The 14,263-nt window shown below is 37.5% G+C and overlaps 1 protein-coding gene across 2 annotated transcripts in view; it reads right to left on the bottom strand.

Annotated features, from left to right (window-relative positions):
* Positions 1 to 14,263, bottom strand: part of NLK (nemo like kinase) — a 122,834-nt gene that overhangs the window by 24,352 nt on the left and 84,219 nt on the right. For both annotated transcript variants that reach the window (XR_009692948.1, XM_061142886.1), the window contains exons 4-5: positions 4,074 to 4,180; positions 2,523 to 2,608 (exon numbers count right to left, since the gene is read on the bottom strand). Coding sequence is in view for 1 of the 2 variants with exons in the window: in XM_061142886.1 (XP_060998869.1) it covers positions 2,523 to 2,608; positions 4,074 to 4,180 (193 nt within the window). In the remaining variant the exon portion in view is untranslated. The remainder of the gene's footprint in view (positions 1 to 2,522; positions 2,609 to 4,073; positions 4,181 to 14,263) is intronic.

Below are 14,263 nucleotides of genomic sequence, written 5' to 3'. Positions count from 1 at the left end.
ATTAAAAAACAAAACAAAACAAAACACAACAAAACACCACCTTACCCAACAGAAAATGTTTTCTCTAATAAAGCCAGCCTTTTGTTAAAAAAAAAAAAAAAAAAAGATCTGGATTCATTTTTTGGCAATTTATCTGGAAGACAGGCTAAATCCAAAGTAAGCAGCTTATATGATCAGATAACCAAAAAGATATTGCAATTTCCAGCAAAATTATCTGCTTTGGGCCTAATAGTAAACAAAATAGAGTCTCAATCTAAAAGGATGATTTTTAAAAAATGTTTTGTCATAATTATTTTCTATGAATTTTTACATTTGAGAAGAGAGAATTAGCATCAGTAGATTGGCAATCTACTCTTTTTAAAAGTAAGCTGCCAAGACAAGTTAAAGGAGCAGAGCAAAATTTCAATTTGTTCTGATCTGTATGTTGTTTATTCATAAATGACATCTTCTTTTAGTTACTCTTTCATGTAGCTGGAGGTTACAATACCATAAAAGACGATTTAGAAAATGGACTGCAAGCAGTTAATGGCATCAAGCATGACAGGCTCTACACAAATGCTTTGTGAAGTTCTCCAACCAGAAACTGAAATAAGAAGAAACTGGTTTAAATTGTCTTATAAGTGACTTGGTCTGGATAAGTCAAAGAATTTTTGACTCTAAGGTTTTTGTTTGTTTTAAAAAAAGAATTAAAGTGGGTTATGGAGATAAGGTTTGAAGATGTTTATTACACTGTATCTTAATAGTTTGCTACTACTCTATTCATTCATTTTATTTTTGGCTGTGCGGGACTTCGTTGCTGTGTGGGCTTTTCTCTACTTGAGGCGACCGGGGGCTACTCTCTAGTTGTGGTGCATGGGTTTCTCATTACATTGGTTTCTCTTGTTGCAGAGCATGGGCTCTAGGGTGTGTGGGCTTTAGTAGCTGCGGCACATGGGCTCAGAAGTTGTGGCTCCTGGGCTCTAGAGTATAGGCTCAACAGTTGTGGCCTGTGGTCTGAGTCGCTCCATAGCACGTGGGATCTTCCCAGAGCAGGGATCAAACCTGTGTCTTCTGCACTGGCAGGTGGATTCTTTACCACTGAGCCACCCGGGAAGCCTGGTTACAGCTCTTTTTATTTATTTATTTTTTAATTAATTTATTTGGCTGCGCTGGGTCTTAGCTGTGGCAAATGGGATCTAGTTTCCTGACTACAGACTGAACCTGGGCCCCTGCATTGAAAGTTCAGAGTCTTAGCCACTGGACCACCAGGAAAGTCCCACAGTGAAAAGTGGCAGGGGAGTGAACTCAATGACCTACAGAAGGAAAATTTACTTTGGTAGTTTTTACTTTAATGGTTTTTGGGACAATTAATTATCTGTGGAAACAAAAGAATTAAGGATACTATTAGATGTTTTCAAGGAAAATATGAAAAATAGGTGTTTTTAATCTTTCTAGAGTTAAAACAGGAGCAGAGTTCTTCACATATAGAGCGAAGGGAGATTTTTTTTCATTCAAAAGCAGTTTTGACACACTAGCTTTTAAAGAAAACTGGCCCACAGTTTAAAGAAAGCATTTAAAATAAAAAATGAAATTCATTTATATACTTGGTTTTAAGGTTTAGTTTAACTGCCAACAGGATAAGTACTAATGACAGTTGATTACATTTAAAGTAGACAACATTTATAAACAGTTCTTTTCTTTTTCAAATATATCAATTGAAATGTTAAGAATATTTACTGTAGACTGAAGCACCATATAATACTGTAGCCGCTCATAAAATAAGTGGAATTTTAATTTGCTCTCACAGAGATGACTCAGCTCTAGGAAGGCCCTTACGTCCAATTTCTATAATGGGGAAAGATATGATGGGCCTTTCACTATTTAGGAGGTCTGTTAAGACACATTTCTGTTAGGGAGCGGGCAATGAACATGTGGATTTTGCGATTTGTGAGCCACTCTAACAACAGACAAAGGGGGTGGTACTGCCGCGAGAGTAAACCCTGTAATCAACACCCCCTCAGAGGGCTAACTGAGGACTGGCCACTACATACTGTGGAAATACCTTTGACCCTTTTCTGGTTTAGTATTTTCACTTTAAATACTTCTATTTCCCTACTTTGCTGCCTCAGGCAAACAGCATACAAAAACAGCTGTGCAAAAACATACAGTCTTCTTAAAAGCAACAATTGATTGTCACGTAAGTAGATGCTTACTGGTCTTCCAATCTTTTTTCTAATATACACTTTCTTTGTAATGGAACAAGCTGAAAAGAAATCACCTTCTTTAGTCTTCTTTCTAGTCACATTGCAATTCCAATGGTTCCAAAATATGTGCAAAATATCATGAAGAAACCATGAGCCAAGACTACAAATTAAGTTACTATTTTGTCCATGACTAGTGATATTGGTGGAGAACACTGGGTTCTTTAACTTCTGGTAAAGTGATGAGAATAAATTTAACCATTTCTTTCACAAAAACGTGTTCTTAAACACACTCTGACATTCCACTTGTTTCCTAGATGTTTAAATAAAATGAAGAGCTACCTTTAGAACACAGTTGCTGTTCACAAGGAGATTCCCTGGCTTAATGTCTCGATGTAAAATGCCAGCTGAATGGAGATATTTCAAACCTGAAATAGAAACAGATAGAACTGCAGATATTTAATTCCTTTTACTCAACCAATGATTTGGGGGAAAACCATAGAAACAAGAGTACAGGATTTTAAATTGTTCTCTAAATAACTGCATAATGAACATTATTAAAAGCTTGACTTAGTCCTACCTCAAAAAACTGTAATTTTGCTACAGTAAAATAAAATGTCATCAAAGGTTTGCACAGTCTAGAGATAATGTCTATAATTTGAAAGATTATTTAGGTTTAAGTACAGATAAGCACTCCAAGCCCTGGAGTTAAGGCTCACCAGACCAATAACCTTGAACAGTTTATAAGTGTGGCTTCTGGAGCTCTGGACACTCCGAAGCTGATTGTGAGCTGCTGCCACAAAATAGTTCCCATTAACCAACAGCAAGCCTTTTCCAGGACAGATTTTCACTGATGAGACAAAATTCAGAAACTTGCCCAGGTCTGTTGGTAGTATTCTCCACCACTGAGAATCAGGAAGGTAATTAATTACTTTAAAAATATTTTTGATATCTTTACAAAGTCTGTGGGCTTTAGCAGTGCTAGATAAAAGGCACAGCTTCAAGGCTGAGTCTTCTGAATAAAATAAAGCAAATTACATTTCTACAATGTTAAAGACGGTCCTCTATCCAGTCTCTTCCCTCTGCCACCACCCCCACTCCCAAATATCAACAAATCTACAGAAGGTGAACTTTCTAGTTTTAACACTGTGTATGTGTTTTAGTTCCTCTGGCAGATGCTTTTCAATTTTTATAAGGAATGTCTGAATACTTTGAATCCTATGGGAGAAAAAAAGTATTTTACTAGGTAAGAAAACTGTTTCAGCTTTAAACAGGTGTAATGCCAAAATTCTGAAGGACACACCTGATGGCCAGAGGAAGTTGCAGCAAATGTCAGCCCAAACTGTTTCTCTATCGTCAGTACTCCTTAATGAGCCAGGCTGGAGAGTGAGTTAGTTGGCTGTTTCTGTCAGTCTTCTCCATGCTTTGACTTTAAAAGTCATTTTGCTTTTCTAGAGTGGAACTCAGGCATGCCTGCCAACTCTCAGACCAGGCCCACCTACTGCTGGCTTAAAGAATGTATGTCATCCATAGGAAACACAGTTCCTTTTCAGTTAATCATCTGATGCCAGCCACATACTCCTACTAAAGGTTGTTCAGTGGAAGCTTTGTGGCAAAACAGCCTGCTTATTTACCCCTCGGGATTAACCCCCTTGACTACCTAATGAATTAGATAGGACCTTCTCTTCCATCACCAAAAATAAGAACCATCTGGCTACCTTTAAAAGCTTCTTATTTAACATCAAGTATATAGAGTATTAAATATACTTTGGTCAGAAGAAAAAAGTTGTTAGGAAAGAAGTAAGCCTTGGAAGGTTAGATTAGTTCAAATGAAAAGCAAAACATTCCATTTATACAGTGACACTACCTTTTTCTTCACAGAGAAAGTCTTACCTCGCAAAATCTGATAAAGAAAAACTTTGACATGATCTGAGCTGAGTGGTTGAGGAGAGACGATAATTTTATGCAGGTCACTCTGCATCAGTTCTGTGACAACATATCTTGAGGTTTTTAGTTAAGGAGAGTTCAGAGAATTCAGCCCCCAATCCCTATAAATTAGGTATCAACTCTAAATACATAACTTGTCTTTTTAAGGCTGGAAAAAGCTTTAGGGAAAGAAAGCTTTTGGATAGCATGAAAAGAGATGACAATTCCAGCCCTCCTAAGATGAAAACACTGCCAAAATGAAATAATTTAAAAAAGTTAGAAGTTAACAATCAAGTGACTATAATTAGCACTATAAAAGAGAAAAATAAGGGTAAATATTTTCAAAGACAGCCAGATCAGGAGAAATGTGAAGACCAGCAGTCTCGGGGTCTATTCAGACATGTTCCTGGAGTGTCCTCTGAATCCAAAAAAGAAAGGGTGCTGGTCTCACGCTAGGCCACCAGGGCACCAAAGCAAAAGATGTAATCCATCCATTAACAGTGGCTTCAGTTACTTTGTAAAGCATGGTACTCCAAAAAACATGCACAACGGTTAGTTCATATCTTAGTCTCTACAGTCTTCACAACTGAACTTTTATTATTTAACTTCTTATACATTTATACCTCCCATACTTAATTTTAAGCTTCCTATGCTTTGTACTCCGTTATATCCTCAGGGCTTTGCACAATCAACATGAGGCAGGTGATCGAAAGCTAGGGCCCACAGAGTGAAGGAGATGTGGAATTCTCTCGGTAAAGGCACTACTGTCTCTTGCTTATCTAGAAAAGGACAGATTCATGACTTACCCCTGCCTTCAGTAACAACTCCTTAAAATTTTAGGCAAGTTTTACGATTTATAAGCTTCCTTCAGACAAGGGAAAAGGGCCTTTGAGTTTAGGAGGCTCTTACAGGATTTAAATTCTTTTGACACATTCTATATGTGAAAAGAATCTAAAAAAGGGTGGGTATATTATGAATGATTCACTTTGCTATAGAGCAGAAATTAACACAACATTGTAAATCAACTGTATTCCAATAAAAATTAATAAAGACAAATGAACAAACAAGAAAAAAATCCCAAACAAATTCTTTCGACATATTGTAAAAGCTAGTTTCACATTCTGAGTAAAACACTAAGGCTTCTTCCCCGGCCCCGTGCACCTGAAAGCAGGGAAAGGCAAGACAAAAAAATAGCAGAGTTAGTTTGCCTTCTTACATACTTCCTCAGATCCTAAAATTCTTCTATGAGAAAGATATTATGGAGGTTGGAGTCTTTGGGTGCTCACCATTAGCTATAAAAAACTAAAAGGATCTGGGGCAGAGGCTCTTTTTTCAGCACTGGCATGCTCATTGGAATGGCAAGTGCTGGACATAACTTACATTTTCAAAAAGCAACATGAGGTTTTGTATCTTACCTTTCTGAGTTTTAAAAAGTCTCTTGTAGTAAGTGATTATTATTTGGGGACTTAAAAACACTTCTAATTTAATGTTTCAGCACAAACAAGTAGGAAAAGGGACAACTTGGGCATAGGGAGAATGAAAAATTGATAACAGCTGACATACATAGTTGGACTACCCCTCCTTTGTGAGACGTTTTCTCCAAATGGCTGGTGGAACATTCAGCTCTGACTTTCCCTCTCCCTTTGTGGTTGTTTCCTCTCATTCCCTTTGTTGGTGCTCCTTCCCAACCACTTACTGTTGAAATGCCCCAGGGCTTGGTCCTCTTCTCTTCAGATACTCACTCTCTAGGGTAATCGAAGAGAGTCCCATGACTTTAAATAACATCCAGGCTGACGACTCCCAACTTTACATCTCTAGTAATTTTCTTGCCTTAAGTCCAGCCTTGTATATTTAACTGTCTACTCATCATCTCCAATGGATGACTCACTGACGGCTCAAAATAACATGTCCAAGATATTCTGTAAGAGCGGGGGAAGAGCCAAAGATACCATAGCTTAGCTCCTGCTGTCGCCAGGGAATAAGGCTTTATTTGTCTCCTGTGGGATAGGAAAAGACACCTAAACATCTTTACTACTTCTAACAAAGGCTTGCAAGCAATTCTGAGTTTAGACCTACCTGCATCCCTATTTTCTAAGATACCTGATGCCTCCAATTCCTTAGCTGCTTTGATGTTCTGAGCAAGAAGTAACCCGCTTCTGGGTTCTCATTACTACCAGCAGAGGTTTCTGCCTCTTCTAGTATGAATTCTTGGGGACTGTAGGAAAGATTTTAGCAATAAAGATCAGTTTTATCAAATGTGTTTTCAGATGGAAACTGTTTACATGTTTATTGGCCACATATATGTGTAAGTATGAGAGGAGAGAAAAGAGAGGAGGAGTGAAGAGAGAGACTTGTTTCTTTTTTTAACTCAGTTTTCTACTGGGGTGATAATGTTATTTGTAGAAGTGCCTTACATATTAAGAATATTAACCCTCTTGTATATAATACGAAAAAGTTTTTCTTCCCACTGGGAAATCTTAATCATAGGACAGAGACAGGGGAAAAAATTTTCTATTTGCACCATTAAGCCTTAATCAGAGGTTCTAATATTCTTGAGTTGGTTCCAGAAATCTCAAGGGATGAAAACAAAGGAACATCCACAGGGGAAAAAGCAAAACAGAACAACAGAGCAAAAACAGAAAAACTTCACAACTGCCATCCCTGTATCGTCAACTTGTGGTTTTACTCAGGAAAAGAAAACTCCTAAACAGAGCACTTATCTGTATGGGATGTCAGTCATGTCTTCTGAGTTTACTGACAATTTTCTTCTTCCTGCCAGGATTGAAAAGTTCTTGCATGGAAGTGAAGAGCAGGTTATATTCTATTCTGTCTCACATATCTACAAAATAGGCAGCCAAGCTGCGATGCCAGAATCTTTACTGTTACTGGTGACAGCTGGTATGCATGCAAACAGCAGAGAGAAAACATCTTAATTTTCAAGTTATCAGGTTGAATTCATGGTGCTGGCACTTGAAAAATCTTGCTTTGACTTATAAAAGGAACAAACTGATACAAAAGCCAAAAACACAGAATAAGCATGAAATAATGTCATATGCTTTCTTCTAACAGTGACTACATTTTCAAAGAAAAGGGAAAAGGAAAACATTGGCTGGAATGGGTACTATTCTCACCAGATATTTTACAAATAATTACTAATTTCAGGAAACACTCATATTTAATTTAGCATGATGAAACAAGTATTTCCAGATCAGGGTGTTGTTTCCACCCCAGACCTACTGGATTTGAACTGATAATGTTGAACCATTTTGACCAAAAAAATAATTATTTCACATGGTTCAACATAATACAGAGCAAAGTATTAACAGACAGCAAAAACAAAACAAACAAGCCCCCCAAAACCAAAATGAACCTGAAAGACAAGGGTGTTCAAAATGAATATAAAGGATGATTTCAAATACTAAGTCAATTCTTCTATACTAAGAGCACATTATGTGCATAATTTCTTACAAAATACAAACCAGCAGGTACTCCCTCTGCTAAACACAAATGACTAGATTATCATGTTACTGTCTTCAGGATCTGTGAATTTAAAAGACATTTCATTCAATCTCCTGTTATAATATTTAAGAAAGAATTTAAATGAGTGTTGCTTTCATATCTCTGCCTCTTAAGAAGATGACAGTCAATGTTAAAAAAAAGACGGTAGTGTTTAATAATCTCTTAATTTAATCAGAAAGTCTAGGGAAAACCACATATAGCCCAGTCTACCTTGACAATTTCATTTACCTTTGTACAGAGATGTTTTCCTTCCTCTAATATCTTTTAAACATAAAAGTCTGAGAAATTTTTAAAGTATACTTTTTACAAAGTGATTAAAAACAGTCACTCTGCACAGAGTAAGTTTTGTCAAGCTTTAGTTTAGCAAAATAAATTCTTCAGGGTTGAAATAAGTGTGTTTCACCTCAGGGATAAAGCAAATTTTTTCTTCACAGAAACAAGCCAATGGCCAGGCCAATCTTTTAAAATTTTATTTCTCTGGAAAAACACAATTCCTGAATTGGCGATTGCACAACAGAGCTGCAGAATCTAGAAGCAACACACACCACTTTATGATGAGGTTTCTGCTCTGCTCTAGCAGAGATCCTCTGAAGTCTCAATCCCCAACATGATGTCTCCCAGATGTCTCAGCTAGTTGCCATGCCAACTAAAGCAGCTTAGATTAAATGAGGGCCTGAAAAGGCACCTGCACCACTCCAGGTCTGTTGCACATTAAATAAAGCTCTCTTGACAGGGACTTGGAGGTGCCATTAACTTGAACAGCAGCTATCTGATTATTGTTTCTGAGTAATTTAATGAGGGTCTCCAAATAAGAAAAACAGGGTGTTCTTTCCTCTCTCTGTCCTTCTAAATGGGACAGCCTCTCCAACAGCTGGTGCACCCACTGGGCCACTGACTTTGCTGTGGCCTTTAAAGTTAGCACTGGGTAAAGGTAAACCACAGGACCAAAGTTAGGACTTGCAGGAGAATATTAGCAGATTAACCATTCTCCCCTTATTAAAAGTCATCATTAAAAATATGGTTGTAAAAAACACACTGTGCATGGTATGCCAACCTCACAGTGATTTGAACAGCCCTGCTATAAAATAAATTGCTGCTGATTGCAGCAATTAGTTAAGTAGCTCCATGAAATATGGATTTCAAAATGTACTGATTTGCTTCAGAGAAACGAATGATGCAAATTAACAATTAGAAATGCAAGGCGGGGGACAGTAGCAGCTCTTGATACCTGAAGGTGCCCAAGAGGCACAAGTGTTTCTGTGTTGTTTTAAAGAGTTAATTTTGTGTACTTTTTTTTTTGTTAATACTGACATTTCAGAAACTTCTTTATATATAACGGGGTAGAAAACAGTCCCTTCACTTCTTTCTCAAATATTACTAGTCAATGGAGAACATCAGTTAACAGAAACACAAACTCAGTCACAGAGAGGTTATGGGATTTACCCAAGGTCATGTTCCAAGTTTGCAAAAAGCCTGACTACCTTATGCTTCCCAACTCCCCGTCCAGCGCGCACTCGATCCCACAAAGCTGCTTCCTGCTTGCCTACTATTCCCATTTCTTAACCAAATGTCACACAGCATGCACACTACTTTGCAATAAAGAAAAGCTGAACTACTTTTAACTAAGTGCTATGAGGAGAAGAAAAGGAGAAAGGAAGCTAACGTCCTGTTGAAGCTCCTTATGTGCCACTTTATCACCCTCATTTAATCCCTGTGTATAACACCTAATTTGTAACTATTTCTATTAAGATATGAGCACATCGAGGCTGGGAGAGGTTAAGCTGCTGACAAAGAGCTTGGATTCACACCTCGATTGTAATGATCCCTAAATCGGACCCTTTACGTGAAATTCTGCGTCACTCTGTTTACTGTCAAGAGAGAAAATGAAATTCCTAAGACGGACCTATTTTGCATGTCGGAAAAAACCAGGTTCCAAACAAAAATCAAATTCAGGACTGGGGTTACACGATGGAGCTTTTAGAATCCCTCCCTCACTATGTGTCTTCAGATGAGAAATCACTCTCCAGAATAGCAGCATGTGCCAGACATGAGCTCTGTTCTAGGCACTGAAAACATGATGGAGTCTAAGAGCGTCACTGCCATGATTGAGTTCATAGCCCACCAAGGCAGGTGGACAATCAAACAAACAATTACAACAGATTCACTCAAAGATCACAACAATGTCATGGCTGTTGATCTCGTAAAGCCCCTTAGCACTGCTCTGGGACTGAATAAGGCAGATCTGCCATCACAGGGCCAACAGGAGTCAGAGAAGCAAAGCAGCACAACCAAGACACATTCTTCTAAAAAGATAAACCTCTAATTATTAGAATTGCTAAATGCCAATAACTACAGAGATTTACACTTTCAGTGAAACACGTGAGAAACCATCCAGGTTTCTTCAGCTCATAGTGAACTTCTATTTAGATGCACATTCTAATTGGCAATTTACCTATATCTATAAACACACACACATACATGCATTGTGCTCAGTCACTCAGTTGTGTCCAACTCTTTGAGACCCCGTGGACTTTAGCCCCCAGGCTACTCTGTCCATGGGATTTTTCAGGCAAGAACACTGGAGTGGGTTGCCATTTCCTACTCCAGGGGATCTTCCTAACCCAGGGATGGAACCTGCGTCTCCTGCAACTCCTGCATTGGCAGACAGATTCTTTGCCACTGAGCCACCAGGGAAGTCATGCATTAGGTTTCCTAAAATGGTTCACCTTAAGAATTAAAAAAAACCAAACATGAGAAATAACAAAAATAAAAACACTGAACATTTATTGAGTTCCCTCTATATGTGAGGCACTTTGGAAGCACTTGCTATGAATTATCTCTTTGACTTGTCACAGCACAAGTTAGGTTATTCCAGAGAACTAACTGTTCTCTTTTTGAGTATTAGTCTTTCCTTTTGGAAGGAACTGAATCCAAAGGTGTCTGAAGTAACTGCCCAAATCCACACTCTTACTCATTTCCTCTAGTACCTGAACTGTAGTCTTAGTTCTGTCACTAATAAATAAATAAAATAAAAATAAAAAACAAAAGAAAAAACAAATCAAATAAAAAACAATCCCACTGTTTGCTGAAAAGCATCTTTGAGCCTACTATGTGCCAGTCTTAATACAGATCACTTCATTTAACCCTCATAACAATCTTGTACCACTCCCCTGCAACAGATCTATGCTTCGGGTGAATGAATGTCAGGTTGACAAGCTAAATAATGATACTCCTTCTGCCAGCACCTGAAAAATAATTCAAAGGTTAAAAAAAAAATGCTGGAGGTAAGTTTTTCTACCTCATATTCTCTCTGTCGCTCTCTTTTTTTATCTCCCATGTTACTTCATTCAAATTTTATTCCTTTCACACTTCTTTCTTCTTCCCTTTTCAAAAAAAATTTATATTTTGGTCATGCCATGTGGCATGTGGGATCTTAGTTCCCTGAGTGGGGATTGAACCCTCACCCTCTGCATTGGAAGAGCAGAGTCTTAACCACTGAACTGCCAGGGAACTCCTTATTTCACCTTTCTTAAGTTATAAAACTAAAACTGACAATTCAATTAACACTTTCCTGCACCAAGGAACCATACACAGTTACTTGAATAGCTTCATATTCTCTATTTCTTTAAATGGATAAGGAAAACACAAAAAAATTAGCATACACACATTAATGTGTATATACATAAAGAAGCCCCAGCTAACTGTGTGGTGAGAGCCCTTGAGAAGAAAATGGGGGAAGAAAACAAGACTGAACTATAGATTGCTGGAAATATAGGACAGGTTTTAGTGGGAGATTAAAATAAAAATGTAAGTTTATATATTATATTACATTAGACATGGTAACAAGTAATTACTACTAAGTGAAATCTGTCACAGACAGGGTATTAATTTTGCTGTTTACAATCTTCTTTTTCCTGCACAAAGTTTTTCTTTTTTTTATTAAATATTTTTTCTATTTATTTCCTTTTGTTATTAAAAAAAATCTGAATTTCTAAATTATGGAAGCATGTTATCATTAATGAATTATAAAATTCAGCCTTAGTGACATGATGTTCTTTAGAATAATGCCCATCAGTGTTAGCAGCTGAGTTGTTAGTGCATAGGGCCCAAATATCAACATAACATGCAGGACACCCTGCTGGACACCCACAAAGGGTTGCTGAGGAATAAAATTGTGTTCATGAGGGCAGAGTTTGAAGCAGAAAAAGCAAAAATAAGAAATCTTCTGAGAATCAAAGAAATGAGGTAGAAATATATTAGAGGTACCAGAAAGGTGGAGAAAAGGAAGGCATGTTTAGGATTAAAAACAGTTTTGTACAATGTTCTTTGATGCCAAAAAGGATTATGGGCAAGAAAACTAGGGAACGAATGCAGATAGAGTCTGGTAGTCAACTGCCCCTCAATGGTAGGCCTCCCCTGACTGACCTCTTGCTCCAATTAAAACAAATCTGTATTACAATCAATATTTGTTTAACCCACCTTTATGATGCTGCATCTATTTTAGAAAGTAATTTAAGAATGCATGATAATCAGTCTCATGCCAGAAAGCCCGACTACTCCAACTGTCAAAGGTAATTCCACAGAAAAAGCTACATAATCACCACAGAAACAAATGCTGACATTAAATTCTGACCTTCAATTATGAAAAAGATGATTGAGTCTGTCTCTGTTTTTAGGAAGTCATGATTACTCAGGCAGTCTCAGAAGCTGCAGGACTGGTGCCAAAAGCATCATTGTTTAACCATTATCATTAGCATCAATAAATACTGACTGGGTACCAAGGGGTGTAGAGAGCATGCTAACTCAATGACAAAACAGAGAGAAAAGATGAATGAATGCAAAGCAACATTCAAGAGATTAGAAAAAGTATAAGACTGACAAGTAAAAATCAGGTAGAGAAAGAAGGAAGCAAAAAGATTTTATGTACATGGCCACAGAAACTTGATTAAAAATATTGCTAGTTTTCTATGTGTCAGACCTCTAGCTTAAAGTTAATTTGTCTCATCCATTCACAATTACTCTAAGTCCTATTAACATTCCCATTATACAAATAAGCAAAGAGGTTTAGAGAGGTGAAGAAACTGGCCAGAAGTCATAGCTTGTACACAGAAGAGTTGGTGCTAAACCCCAGCTTTTGTTCTTTATCTGTGCTTTGTCTTTCAATAGATGAAACATCAAAAAAGGTGAACAAAATAATTCTACTTGAGAAGAGGGCAGATGTTTAGAATCAGGAGTTAAAACAGACTTAGGTAGTGGGAGGCAGTGTGGTGTAGGCTTTGGAATTAAAGACCAGGTTAGAATCTCGACTTGGTCACTTACTGGCTTGGTAACATCAGACAAGTTAAATAACCTCTCCTGAGTTTGTTTTTGCATTTATAAAAGAAATACAATGACATCTACTACACTGCTGGGTTATTGCTGGATCCAGATGCTGTATGTGAATCACATATAAATGTCTGACACATAGCTGCTGCTACTATCATCACTGTTATGGGAAGAACATGTAACTGTATTCTTATCTCCTCCTAACATTTCCCTCTCCCTACCCAAGGGAAAGCCAAAAGAATCTAAGTTAAAAGAAAAAAGAACACAAAACAGGCAACCAATTAAAAAAGTTCCTTTAAGGTACTGATCTTAAGAAGATCAGAATCTTAAAAGGATATTGCTGCTGAAAAGGAAAATTATATTCACTTCTTATTAACAGGTCTCATGCAGTTTTCTTGGCATACTGCATACTACTTTTGAGAGAGGGTTGGTTCTGGAAGGACTGGAAACTCAAGGGAGCAATTAAAAGTGTTAATCGCTGAGACCTCCACCCTTGGGACTCCTGGTTTTGGTAAAGAACTTCTAGTCACCTGGAGTTTCTCAGACTTGACCTCACGGTGGCAAAAATTAACTATTAGATCAGCATCCCCTAACTGGTTAGTATACCACATATCCAGAACAACACACACAAAACAAAACTCTGCTGGGCTCATGCATATCCTATTTCCTTTGAAAAAACACCACTTCGACCTAATCTTATTATCTACTGGGTTCTCTTGCCACCTCTGAGTGATGTATCAATAAGAGGAAAACTGTCAATTAAACATGTAATTATTAAACCCACACCAACAATTCAGTGCACTTAACGTTTAATAACGGCATTATATATTATACACAGAGCAAACCAATGTATTAATAAGTAGTACATAAATTGTACTCTGGTTAAAATACAGATTCGTGCTAGTGTGCTACAGGTTTATTAAGTTCCCTGAAGTATTGCTCTCAAATAAACTGAGTTCGTAGCATGAGACTCAGCTGGTCTATGAAGTGACTAAAAGCCCCACTGCTTCCCTATATCTTCCAATTAAGGTAGGTCTGATAAATTTAGTGACTTCTAAAACCTCTGGGTCTCTATGTAACATGTCTCCCTGGTGTCTACCAACCTTAAAAAATAGAAATGAAGTCACAACAGTGGAATAGGACCAAAAGATCAAATAAATAGCCCTATGAGCATCCCCAAATCCTCACACCTGGATTAAATATTTCAAGAGGCTAATAATCAGAAGGTTAACCAGAAGGTTAAGCAGTTCAAGAGAATGATAATGGGTTATGAGGCTTTTCAGGGGCTCAAATGAGGTATGGCTTTGTTGTTA

The sequence above is a fragment of the Dama dama genome, chromosome 5 (genome assembly GCF_033118175.1).
Source record: "Dama dama isolate Ldn47 chromosome 5, ASM3311817v1, whole genome shotgun sequence".
In the NCBI taxonomy this organism is placed as follows: domain Eukaryota; kingdom Metazoa; phylum Chordata; class Mammalia; order Artiodactyla; family Cervidae; genus Dama; species Dama dama.
Note: the sequence above shows the minus strand (reverse complement) of the source record. Positions and strands in the feature narration are given on the sequence as shown.